Source organism: Moschus berezovskii, chromosome 4 (assembly GCF_049115385.1).
Source record: "Moschus berezovskii isolate FMDL1 chromosome 4, NW_MosBer_1.0, whole genome shotgun sequence".
Lineage (NCBI taxonomy): Eukaryota > Metazoa > Chordata > Mammalia > Artiodactyla > Moschidae > Moschus > Moschus berezovskii.
The window spans coordinates 3,010,372-3,023,809 of record NC_142463.1 but is presented as its reverse complement, the minus strand read 5'-3'; the positions used below and the strand labels follow the sequence as shown (position 1 = coordinate 3,023,809).

General features: G+C 46.7%; 1 protein-coding gene across 4 annotated transcripts in view; it reads left to right on the top strand.

Annotated features, from left to right (window-relative positions):
• Window positions 1-13,438, top strand: part of SCLY (selenocysteine lyase) — a 31,068-nt gene that overhangs the window by 1,085 nt on the left and 16,545 nt on the right. For 2 of the 4 annotated variants that reach the window (XM_055402698.2, XM_055402696.2), the window contains exons 2-4: window positions 1,868-1,983; window positions 6,720-6,820; window positions 11,651-11,831. In XM_055402698.2, coding sequence (XP_055258673.2) covers window positions 1,868-1,983; window positions 6,720-6,820; window positions 11,651-11,831 — 398 coding nt within the window. Of the gene's footprint in view, window positions 1-1,867; window positions 1,984-6,343; window positions 6,430-6,719; window positions 6,821-11,650; window positions 11,832-13,438 lie in introns of all 4 variants that reach the window. The other 2 variants (XM_055402699.2, XM_055402697.2) reach the window with 2 other exon arrangements.

Here is a 13,438-nt window from a genome sequence, read left to right as displayed (position 1 = left end):
TTAAATACTTTTGCGGGGGAAGGGGTAATCCTCTCTACCAGAATGTGAGAAATGGGCGTGTATCTTTAACATTTGGGTCTAGGCCTAAATCCGACTGCTCTTTCAGTTTCATTTGCCTGGGACGGAGAAAAGGGAGCTAGGAAGGAAAACGTCCTGACTGCAGGCAGAGATTCACGATGCCTTTTCGTTTTTCAGTTATGAATCTAATAAAGTTTACTTTTCCCATGCAATATTGATAACACTTTAAGGAAGCAGCATATACTGGGGCAGAGTAATCTGTGATGTGTTCCTCTGAAATTCAAGCTGTGAATTAACTCAGCCAAGCAGAAGATTGAAGAGCTGTGGTCACTCCTAGTTTGAGGAACTTCAAAATACTTACCGGAAGTGAGAGCAGAGTTAGGGACACAAGCAAATTTAATTCTCAGCAGCAGGGATTCCTAATCCCAGGGTGGTCAAGGAATGCTGGTCAGATTTCCCAAGCCCCAAAGCCCTGTACTTGGGCATCTTAGAGACAAGATGTTGCATTCAAACTTCCATGGATTTAAAAAAATGTGTTTAGCAGCCACCATTGGTAACTATTTGAATTTTCATGTGAATTGGCTTAAACACTATTGTTGACTTAAAAATCAGGTAAAATAATGAATAGTATCTGACAGGATTGTCTGCTATATACATTCATGAACGTTTCTGAGATTTTTAAGAAATTTTTATTTGGGTTGATTGTCAATACTGTGTTAGTTTCATGTGTACAGCAACATGAATCAGTTATCTATATACATGTGTTCATTCCTTTTTTTTTTAAGGTTCTTTTCCCATATAAGACATTACAGAGTATTAAGGAGAGTTCCCTGTGCTTGAAAGTTTTTGATTCTGATATACATATCTGATACATATCTGATATACATATATATACTCACACACACACACACAGGTAAATTTCACCTAGGAATCTTTCAGGGGCTGTGCACTTTCCTATGACATTTGTCACCTTATAGGTCAAGCCCCTACTGTGTGCCAGCCGTTGTCCTCAGTGTTGGCGACACACCTGGGAGGAATGTGGGAGTGCATGGAGCTGCTGTTCAGTTACATTCTATCAAGGCAGAGAATTAACAGGGGGAAGTCTCATGTGTTAGATGATGGGGTGTTGCAGAGAAGCAGGGGATACAGAGCCCTGGGGAGGAGGGCAGGGGTGGCTGCAGTTTCATTTAGAAACTAGCCTCATAAGGTCAAGTTGAGCAAAGACCTAAAAAGTAAGGCACTGGTGGAGGGCATCCTCATTACAGGCAAAGAAAATGGAAAACGCAAAGAGAGGAGCCCCTGAGACTGCAGTGCGGGGGACACGGGCCACGAGAGGAACCGTGGGAGCCTAGGTTACCCAAGCCTCACGGCCGTCACAGACACCACCGGGAAATACAGGAAAGCTGCCAGTGAAGTGGTGAAGTTCAAACACCAGGAGAAACACCCTCAGGAATGTGCGACTCCCTGGGCCTGCTAGGTTCCTGCCTTCCATCAGAAGGAAGCAGCGCGGGGTGGAAAGAGTCTTCTAGCAGTGATAAATGAACTAGCAAATACTCCTCCTCCTAAAAGCTATTTCAGTCATGTCTGACTCTGCGACACTACGAACTGTAGCCCACCAGACTCCTCTGTCCATGGGATTCTCCAGGCAAGAATGCTAGATAATCAGAAATCACGTATACATTTTCCATAAGTGATGCAGATGTGGGCATTCCTAAGTGCACAGTGTAATTGCAGAAAAGCCCCCAACCTTGACATTATTTGCTCTTGCTGACGGCACAGACTGAGTACAGCTGTTTTTCCACATTTCATCTTCTTGTCCTTAAGAGGCACATCTTTGTTTTCTCTCCAGCAGGAAAGTGTATATGGACTATAATGCAACCACTCCCCTGGAGCCAGAAGTGATTGAGGCCATGACAGAGGCCATGCTGGAAGCCTGGGGAAATCCCAGTAGCTCTTACCCAGCAGGTAATTCTAGAAGACGTGCCCAGATCTGAGATGAGAGGCAGGGGAACTCTTGCAGGAACTCTACACCACATGGCATGACTCGGTTTTGAGTGGATTTTCTGTTAATCGCACGTCTTTAGCTGTAATTCTGTATAGTTTTTTTTTCCTGAAAAGATGAAATTTGAGCTTTGTTGATACCATAATCTTTCATCTTTAACATGCTCTCCTGTCCCTCTTTCCCAGATGAAAAAGATGTCTTATTAAGAGCTACCTGTAGGGCACTTCCCTGGTAATCCACTGGTTAAGACTGTACTCCCAATGCAGGGGGCAGGCATGGGTTTGATTCCTGGTCAGGGAACTAAGACCCTGTTTGCTGCAAGGCGCAATCGAAAAAAAAAAGTTGTTTGTAATAACAGTGCTTATTAAGACCCTGTCACGTATGTGTCTCTGTCGATCCTCACAAAATTTGCAAACTAGATCTTTACATAATCAGGGTCACATAGAATCCTGGCCTCCTGTTTTAAAAATAAAAATTATTTTAAAGTTCTTTCAGTTCAGTTCAGTCGCTCAGTCACGTCCGACTCTTTGCGACCTCATGGACTGCAGCACTCCAGGCCTCCCTGTCCATCACCAGCTCCTGGGGCCTATTCAAACTCATGTCCACTGAGTTGGTGATGCCATCCAACTATCTCATCCTCTGTCGTCCCCTTCTCCTGCCATCAGTCTTTCCCAGCATCAGGGTCTTTTCCAACGAGTCCATTCTTAGCATCAGATGGCCAAAGTATTGGAGTTTCAGCTTCAGCATCAGTTCTCTCAATGAATATTCAGCACTGATCTTTAGGATTGACTGGTTGGATCTCCTTGCAGTCCAAGGGACTCTTAAGAGTCTTCTCCAACACCACAGTTCAAAAGCATCAATTCTTTGGCACTCAGCTTTCTTTACAGTTCAACTCTCACATCCATACATGACCACTGGAAAAACCATAGCCTTGACTAGACGGACCTTTGTTGGCAAAGTAATGTCTCTGCTTTTTAGAATGCTGTCTAGGTTGGTTGTAACTTTTCCTCCAAGAAGCAAGCATCTTTTAATTTCATGGCTGCTGTCACCATCCGCAGTGATTTTAGAGCCCCCAAAAAATAAAGTCTGGCACTGTTTCCATTGTTTCCCCATCTATTTGCCATAAAGTGATGGGACTGGGTGCCATGATCTTAATTTTCTGAATGTTGAGTTTTAAGCCAACTTTTTCACTCTCCTCTTTCACTTTCATCAAGAGGCTCTTTAGTTCTTCGCTTTCTGCCATAAAGGTGGTGTCATCTGCATATCTGAGGTTATTGATATTTCTCCCGGCAATCTTGATTCCAGCATGTGCTTCATCCAGCCTGGCATTTCTCATGATGTACTCTGCATATAAGTTAAATAAGCAGGGTGACAATATACAGCGTTAATGTACTCCTTTCCCGATTTGGAACCAGTTTGTTGTTCCATGTCCAGTTGTAACTGTTGCTTCCTGACCTGAATACAGATTTCTCAGGAGGCAGATCAGGTGGTCTGGTATTCCCATTTAAGAATTTTCCACAGTCTGTTGGAAAAATGTTTCTCATTTATTGTTGTTTCCATGTAGAGCTTTAAGTTGGAGATCCTGCAAAATAATTCGCTTTAGATCAGTAGTTACTTGGCTGAGTCATGTTGTATCTTGCAGATGGTGAGCTGAAGCTGTGCCTTATTATTTAAAGTTTTATCAGGGATGCATGCTGCGTGCGTGCTAAGTTGCTCAGAGTGTCCGACTCTTTGTGACCCCATGGACTATAGCCCGCCAGGCTCCTCGGTTCATAGGATAGGGTTTAACAATTGTTGTTGTTGTTGTTCAGTTGGTAAGTCGTGTCCAACTCTTTGCGACCTCATGGACTGATGGACTGCATACTATGCAGTCAGTGGGATTCTCCAGGCCAGAATACTGGAGTGGGTAGCCTTCCCCTTCTCCAGGGGGTCTTCCCAACCCAGGGATGGAACCCAGGTCTCCCACATTGCAGGCAGATTCTTTACCAGCTGAGCTATCAGGGAAGCCACTGTCTCCCGGAGTTTGCTCAAATTCATGTCCACTGAGTCAGTGATGCCATCCAACCATCTCAGCCTCTGTCGTCCCCTTCTCCTTTTGCCTTCAATCTTTCCCAGCTTCAGAGTCTTTTCCATTGAGTCAGCTCTTCACATCAGGAGGCCAAAGTATTGGAGCTTCATCTTCAGCGTCAGTCCCTCCAGTGAATATTTAGGATTGGTTTCCTTTAGAACTGACTTAGCAGTGTTGTTTTAGTCACTAAGTCATGTCCGACTCTTTGCAACTCCATGGGCTGTAGCCGGCAAGGCTCCTCAGTCCATGAAATTTTTCAGGCAAGAATCCCGGAGTGGGTTGCCATTTCCTTTTCCAGGAGATCTTCCTGACCCAGGGATGGGACCTGGGTCTCCTGCATTGGCAGACAGGTTCTTTACTGCTGAGCCACCAGGGAAGCCTCTGACTTAGCAATACTTGTGTACAGATTTAAAGGCTTTTGTGGGTTTTCATGTCCATTTGCTTAGTAAACTTAGTAACTAAAAGTGTTTTCAAAATCAGATACTAGTCATTCATTAACTTCATTGTTGGTTTATTTTGTACTTGTATTCTGGTTAATCTTTTGGACTTTGCCTTGTAGCTAATCTTTCCTCTAGAGAAATTGAACTTTCTGATTCATAAAACTGGAGAATGTGGAAAACAATTGAGTGCTAATAAAAAGCATTTGTCATGAAGAAGTTTAGGAATAACCCTCAGGAAGAGGCTCTCGTCCTGCCCTGTGAGCGGTGGGCATTTTCTGTGTTTGTATGAAAATGGAATCTTACTAGTTTTTCATCTGGCTTCTTTCGGTCAGCATAGTTACCTCGAGGCTGACCTGTGTGATTGTCAGCGGCTGGTTCATCTTCCCTGCCAAGTGGTGTTCTATTATGCTGTGTTCATGCTCTCATCTGCTGATGGGTGTGTGAGCTGTTCCCGGTTCTTGGCAATTGCAAATGACACTACTGTGAATGTCGATGTACACATCATGGTCATTGCCTCTATTTTCATGGGTAAACAGTGTTTACCATAAACACCTAGGAGCAGAATGATGAGCTCAGATGGGAAGTGGAGATTATACTTCTTAAGAAACGGCTGCCCTCTCTCCAGAGCGCTTGTACCATTTTGTGTTCCCACTGGCGTGATGAGAGCTGCATTTCCTCCACCACCTCCTGACCACTTGGACTGGCCAGTCTTCTCATTTCTGCTGTTCTAATAGGCACATGACGGTAGAGAGCTAGCCCCACTAATCCTTACGAAGAAGGGTCTCCAGGACTGTGTTAAGGAGTGGAAGGGGTAGTTTTTGCAAACCAGCATGTAAATTATGTAACCCACTTCTGAAAAGGGAAAAAACACGCCTAGACGAAGGTCTGTCAGTGCTAGGGGAAAGGCTGCAGGCTGCCTCACACCATGTGGGGAGGGAAGGCGGGGTGGGCAGAGGATCAGCCCAGAGGCTCCTCTGAGGGGCTTCTCAACAGAATCCTGGGGCTGGATAGGGAGGGAGCGGTGGATGGGCCTGAGAGGCATGCCCGAGGAGCTCACAGTGTGTCCCGCGGAGCTCCTGCCCACGTTGACTGACAATGATCACAGTCTTTCAAGTATCACTAGCTGAACTGACGGTCTCCTAGACACCGCACACCTTCCTAACTTGTAATGAAAACTTAACGCCCTAGTCTTAGGAAGTGTGCGGATGACTTCGTATATGTATTTTTACCGCATCTTTTTACATTTCTATTTTTATGTGTGTTTTCTTATTTACATATTTATTATAGTGGTGAGTGAGTGAGTGAAGTTGCTCAGTCGTATCTGACTCTTTGCGACCCCGTGGACTGTAGCCTACCAGGCCCCTCCATCCATGGGATTCTCCAGGCAAGAGTAGTAAAGTGGGTTGCCATTTCCTTCTCCAGGGATCTTCCCAGTCCAGGGATCGAACCCAGGTCTCCCGCATTGGAGGCAGATGCTTTAACCTCTGAGCCACTCAAAAAAGTATTTTTATAAATAGGACTGAATGGTCAAAAGGTCTGGAGGCTACTGGTCTGTAGTCGCAGTATGAATGGTCATGACATCTCCAGAATTCCTGCCCTGAGTCCTTCTTTCTCCACCACATGAAGCTCAGTTCCTGCTTCTTGCTCTCCCGTGAAACTAGGGATAACGGCTCCGAGCCCAGGTTTGAAAGCAAATGTATCCCTGGGGCGGTGACGTCTCTAGTGACCAAGGGGACCTGCACTGTGACATATGGCACTGGACTTTGTGTCGAGCAGTCGTGGGTTCTATTTCTGCTTATTTTTGTTGTTTTGCAGTGTGCTCTATTACTCCACCCTTTCCTTCTCCCATCTTCCCGAATGGGAAGCAGGGCAGATGGCCACAGATCCTCTCGTAGCATCGGGTAAGAAGAAAGCCACGTCTCAGAATTTTAGGGCTCCCGCCTCCTCCCCCGGCTGTTTCTCGCTCCTCCCAAGTTCCTTGAATCTCAGTAGTTTCCCCTGATTTGCTGGCCTCTTCCCACTGTCCCTTCACCACGTGATATCTAGGCTGTCACTCATGTTAGTGAACATGTGTTGTCCTAGAACCGCCCACTCGGCCCTCCCGCTCCCTCATGACTGGTTGTTCCTTTAAATGTGTGTTGATTGTATTTGGTGCAGCAAAGTTACTGAATTTCCACTTTGGTTCCTCCAGGTAGGAAGGCCAAGGAGATTATCAACACGGCCCGGGAGAACCTTGCCAAGATGATAGGTGGGCAGCCTCAGGATGTGATCTTCACTTCGGGGGGCACCGAGGTAAATAGTCCAAAGTCTCATGTTCTTTTCGCTGTCAGTTATTAAAAGTATGAGGTGGTGCCCTCTTGGTATTATTGTCTTTTAAAGAAAGAGTAATGCTTTGTCCTGGTATTTTGCAAATTAGCCTGATATTATTAGGCAGCATTTATCCTATAAGTGAATTCCAGGGGTCTGATAGGATATTTGTTACCTAATGTATGAATTAACTTGCTTTGCATTGCTTTCTCAATAAAGAGAGTTTTTCCATCATTTTGCCCTAGAATCTTTCCTTTATATCCCCAAGTTTACCTTATTAAGAGATTTGCAGTCAGAATGGCCATCATCAAAACATCTATAAACAACAAATGCTGGAGAGGTTATGGAGAAAAGGAACCCTCCGACATTGTTGGTGGGAACGTAAATTGATGCAGCCACTATGGAGAACAGTATGTATGTGCTTGGTCACTCGGTCATATCTGACTCTTTGGGACCCCATGGACTGTAGCCCGCCAGGATTCTGTCCATAGAATCCTCCAGGCAAGGATACTGGATAGCCATTCCTTTCTCCAGAAGATCTTCCTGACTCAGGGATTAAACCCAGGTCTTTCGCGTTGCAGGCGGATTCTTTACCATCTGAGCCACCAAGGAAGCCCTATGGAGGTGCCTTAAAAATTAAAAATAGAGTTACCATATGATTCATCAATCTCACTCTTGGGCATATACCCAGAAAAGCTGAAAACCCTAATTCAGAAAGATACGTGCACCCCAGTGTTCACAGCAGTGGAAGTAGCCTAAATGTCCATCAACAGATGAGTGCATAAAGAAGATACGGTACATAAATATAATACATGCTGAGTGAAGTAACTCAGAGAAAGACAAGTATTACATGATATCTCATACATGGACTCTTTAAAAAAAATGATCCAAATGAACTGATTTATAAAACAGAAGGAGAGTCACGGACTTGAAAAGAAGCTATGGTTACCAAAGGGGAAGCGGGGGCAAGGAGAGATGAATCAGGAATTTGGGATTAACATATACACACTATTATATATAAAACAGATAAACAACAAAGACCTGTTGCACAGCACAGGGGGCTATGTTCAACATCCGGTAATAACTTGTAATGGAAAAGGATGTATATATAACAGAATCACTTTGCTGTACACCTGAAACGAACACAACATTGTAAGTCAGCCATCCTCCGATTCTGAAAACAAAGGAATGTGAGGCTTGACCCCTTGGAAAGGTACTTCTGTTTTAACTGATGGAAGACTCAGTGACAGTGCGAGGGCACCAAGTCCTCCACTCAGTCCTTCTTACCATCCCATTTCCTTATTGGAAAGGAAAGTCTTTCACAGGTGACGTGGCTGTCCACACTAAAAAAAAAAGAATCTGCAGCCAGATTATTAGTAAGTAAATCTAACAAAGTTGTTAGATTAAGAAAATCAAGTGTATTTTTATGTATCAGCAACAGCGCATGTTTATCAGAGTACCAAAAAATATCAAATACTTAGGAAATAAATCTAGTAAAAAAGATTTTGTAAATCACTCCCTGCCCCAATACACACACACACTGGGAAAGGAATAGAACTTATTACCGAGAGCCTTCAAAGAAGTTCTGAATAACTGGAGCGTGTATCATGTTCACAGATGGGAAGACTCAGTGTAAGTGTCAGCTCTTTAGATCTGTGGATTCAGTGCAATGTCGGTCAGAATTCTGACTCCTTTTTTCATGGCGCCTCACCATATGGAAATACAAAATGCCAAGAATAGCCAGGACTTTTTGAAGATTGAGAATGCAGTGAATTGCTCTATGAATTAAGACAGATGGTCTTAGGGCAATGAGAGACACCAGGCCAGAAACAGCCATACCTGAATGGGCCCTAGTCACGTGACGAGCCCTGGCCCTTGTGATGCTGAAGAGTGATGGATTTCCTAAATAAAAAACAGAAACCTTTAACCATGAAAGATTGATAAATTCTCCCACCACCACAAAACAAACTATAATTCATCGGTAAACCCTGAGGGAAATCAGAAGACCAGCCAGGCATTGGGAAAAGATGTTTGCAGCAATTAACTGAGAAAACACTCACATCCAGAACATACCTGCAGACAACCCAGTAGAAAATAGGCAAGAAACGCATTAAACCCTGCACTGAGGAGACGCCCCTGTGGTTTCTACACGGGAAAAGGTTCTCAGCCTCACAAGTGTTCAGGATCAAAGGTAAACAGCAACAGGGGCGCCTCTGCCCACCCGTCAGGATGGAAGGAGTAAGACGTCCAATGGCAGGAGGTATCGAGCACAGGGCAGGTGGGGGTGCAGGCTGGAAACCACACTGGAAGGCGGGCGGGCACCGCCTGGCGAAGCCGAGGCCATGTCGCCTGTCAGCCAGCTGCTCCACCCGGGGACATGCCCAAGAGGAACGGGGCGTGTGGACACTAGGGGCAGGTGAGGCCGCTCGTGCCGCCTTCGTGACAGTTGGAGACTAGGGATGGACCACACGTCCCTCCAAACAGCACAGACGGGTGCTCACGTCTCTGGGGCGGTCCCAGGTGGAGGGTACCAGCTGGTGCCCTGCAGCAGCCACAGCACTCCCAGGTGTGGATCAGAGGGTGCCAGCCTAAGACTAAGCTGACCCCCGCCAGAGGGGCCGGGTTAGGGGTGGGGGGCTGCTGACAGGCCCCTGGGCAGTGACCACCCCCATACACCAGGTCCAGACTCCTGATGGCCAGCAAGCAGCCTGTGGACCTGAGGGCACGCGGCGCGTTTTTAGTTGTGACCGACTGCTTCCCACAGGGGCTGCCGTGTTCCCAGTGCCTCCAGGGCACTCAGCATGGGGTCCTGTGCCCCTCAGTACCTGCAGGTGGAGGTGGCCCGGCACCTTTTTCTGTTCTCGGTGGGTCGGATCAGCTCTGACCTGAGGTGTGCAGCCCCCAAGGGCCCCCCTTTCTGGACCAGGAGTCACTGTGCAGGCAGCACTGTTCTCAGAAAGAGGTGGACTCTATAAAGAACCATCCGCCACTCAAAGAAGTGCATCCAAGCCGTCCATCCTGACGCTCTCCTCCCTGTCACCCAGGTTGATGTGTCTCGGGTCTTGGGGTCCCTGCATTGACTGCCTCGTTCTCCCCCAGGGCTCCCTATTTACACTCTCAGAGCCTTTTCAGTCCCCGCTGGGTGACTGTGCAGACTCCTCGCCACCAAGCAAGCACAGCCTCTGCCTTCCCGCAGGTGGTGCCTTCGGATACCTCAATAGGTTGGATGTTCAGTTGAGAAAAAGATCATTTCAGTTCAGTTCCATTCACAAGAAGGTCGGAAAGAAGCAAAATAAGCAAAGTCAGCTAGGAATGCTTCCACAGGAAGGAAACTTGTAGAGACAAGCAGGGAAATGACTACCATACAGACCAGGGTGGCGGTTAGCTGGGGTGGGGGGGCAGTGATGAGAGCAGCTGGGGGTCCCTGAGGGGGAGCTGTGCTTTTCGTCTTGATCCAGCTCGCTGTTACTCAGATGTTCACTGCCGTACTTTCTCATTAAATTACATTTCTATGCTCTTCTGTATGTATGTTATACTTAATAACAAGAGTGAAGTGAAAGTTGCTCAGTCGTGTCCAACTCTTTGTGACCCCATGGCCTATACAGTCCATGGAATTCTCCGGGCCAGAATACTGCAATGGGTAGCCGTTTCCATCTCTTGGGGATCTTCCCAACCCAGGGATTGAACCCATGTCTCCCGCATTGCAGGTGGATTCTTTATCAGCTGAGCCACCAGGGAAGCCCAAGAATCCTGGAGTGGGTAGCCTGTCTTCTCCAGCAGATCTTCCCAAGCCAGGAACCGAACCGGGGTCTCCTGCACTGCAGGCGGGTTCTTTACCAGCTAAGCTACCAGGGAAGCCCATATATAATAAGAGAACAATAATAATAATACTGTTATAATAATAATAAGTGAAACAATAATAAGAGAAAAAGATTTAAGACAAAAATCTCCCACCCCATCCCCTCAGTTATCCACTTCCTGTCCCTACAGGAGACCAGTACCGTTAGTTTCTGTCAAGTCCTGCAGAGACAGTCTTTGCCTTAAAAGCAGCTAAGGGTGTAGATAATTCTTATCTTCTCCCCTTCCCTTTTTACCTCTTCAAGGAAGGATGTGGTGGGGAGGGGTGTATGTGTGAATGTGTATGTGTCTTGCCCTTTTTATTCAGGCTGCAGGATGCTGCGTCCAGTGCATGCTACCTTCTTTCATTTAGCAAATGCCTTTGAGATCTTTGGCATCAGCCTGTGCAGTGGTCCCATGTTACATCTGCTTGGTGTCCACTAAGCAATGTATAATTATTTAGCAAGTCCCCTTATTGATAGACATTGAAGGGCTTCTAAGATTTTGCTGCTTCATCTTTGTACACTTGATCAACTTCACGTCCATCACTTTGCTTCTGTGCAAGCGGAGCTGTAGGATCAAGTCCAGGAAGTAGACCTCCTGGATTGGAGGGCTTATTTGATAGATGCACCAGGTGGCCCTTAACAGGGGTTGCACCAGTTCACACTCCCACCAGTGATGGGTGCCTGGGCAAAATATGCTTTTTTAACAGATTTAGAAAATTTTTAATGTATAATGTTGCTTAACAACAATAACAAAAATCAGAATTCACCATAAGTGAATTCTGACATTTCTGAAAATTGAAAACCCCCAGATCTTTGTAGTTGGGTCTTTCAGAAGGCAAGCTCAGGAGCTGAACTTCTTTGAGACCATTTTTTCCACGTTAACCGGAGAAGAAGCTACAAATGAGAGCGACTGTTACTCGATGGCTCCCCTTGGGTGGTTATTGTAAGTGACCTTTCCTCTCTGTCTCTGCAGTCAAATAATTTAGTGATCCAGTCCATGGTGAAGCACTTCCGCAAAGTCCACACCGCCAACGGGGACACGGGCGGGCGTCCCAGCCCGGTGGACGGGGCCCTTCCCCACATCATAACCTGCACCGTGGAGCACGACTCCATCCGCCTGCCACTGGAGCACCTGGGGGAGGAGCGCGCTGCCGGTGAGTGACCACTGGCTGGCCGGGGCCACATGGACCACTTGCCCTCCAGCACCCGCCCGCCGGGCTATGCTGCCATGCGACACTTCCACGGCTTGTGCGTCTTCCAGATTTTCCCTGAGGGACAAATCGATGATCAGTGTGTAGGACTGGTCATTTATCACCGAGTGATGCAGACTCTTGTGTATGATCTCACACACACACACACTACCATAATCAGTGTGTGGAACAGGTCATTTATCACCGAGTGATGCAGACTCTTGTGTATGATCTCACACACACACACACACACACACACACACCACCATAATCAGTGTGTGGAACAGGTCATTTATCACCGAGTGATGCAGACTCTTGTGTATGATATCACACACACACACACACACCCCACCATAATCAGTGTGTGGAACTGGTCATTTATCACCGAGTGATGCAGACTCTTGTGTATGATATCACACACACACACACACACACACACACACACACACCCCACCATAATCAGTGTGTGGAACTGGTCATTTATCACCGAGTGATGCAGACTCTTGTGTATGATCACACACACACACACCACCATAATCAGTGTGTGGAACAGGTCATTTATCACCAATTTATCACTGAAGGATGCAGACTCTTGTGTATGATCTCACACACACACACCACCATAATCAGTGTGTGGAACAGGTCATTTATCACTGAATGATGCAGACTCTTGTGTATGAGCACACACACACACACCACGATAATCGGTGTGTGGAACTGGTCATTTATCACCAAATGATACCTGGACTCTTGTGTATGATCACACACACACGCACCATCTCCTGGTTGCCAACTTGCTTACTCTCCCATAGTCCAGTGCCTCATAAGACCTGAAGACCTGGAAAGAATGACCACTTTGCTCAATCCAGAGCCCAGCTCACCGTGGACTCTGCGTCTTTACATGCTGTGGTGGTGGTGTCCAACTCTTTGCAACCCCATGGATTGTCTTAGGCTCCTCTGTCTGTGGAATTCTCTTGGCAAGAATACTGGAATGGGCTGCCATTTCCTCCTCCAGGGGGTTTTCCTGACTTAGGGATCAAATTTGCACCTGCTGCATCGCAGGCAGATTCTTTCCCGCCAAGCCAGCAGGGAGCCCTTTGTGTGAGATAAGCAAATGCATATGTAGTAGCACGTCTATAAACGCGATTTTCATTCTTTGATTTTAATCATTAAATCTTGGCTTCCCTCCCTCTGGTAGAAAGGAAAAGGATCCAAGAGATATGACTTCTGGTGGTAAGAACAAGTGCACTCCTGCTGGGAGCCCTTCTCTTGGCACAGAGGAGGCTCGGGCCTCCCAGGTGAGGGGCAGGGGTGGCCTGGGGCCCCCCAGGAGGTGCCCTTGCCCAGGGGGTCTGAGGGCAGGTAGGGCTTGCCGAGCAGTGGCAGTGGCCCTGGTCACTTCCAGTCTTTCCTTCACTTTTCCTGTGATGTGGCATCCTGAGACATAAGGTGTCAATACTAGTTTTTCAAAACCAGTTTTTAGAAGTCATCGTTTTCAGAACAGTAGAGGTTGAACTCTGCTTGGAATAAGGCAGTGCTTTTCTGTTCAGTGTTCGCCTTATTACCTGATC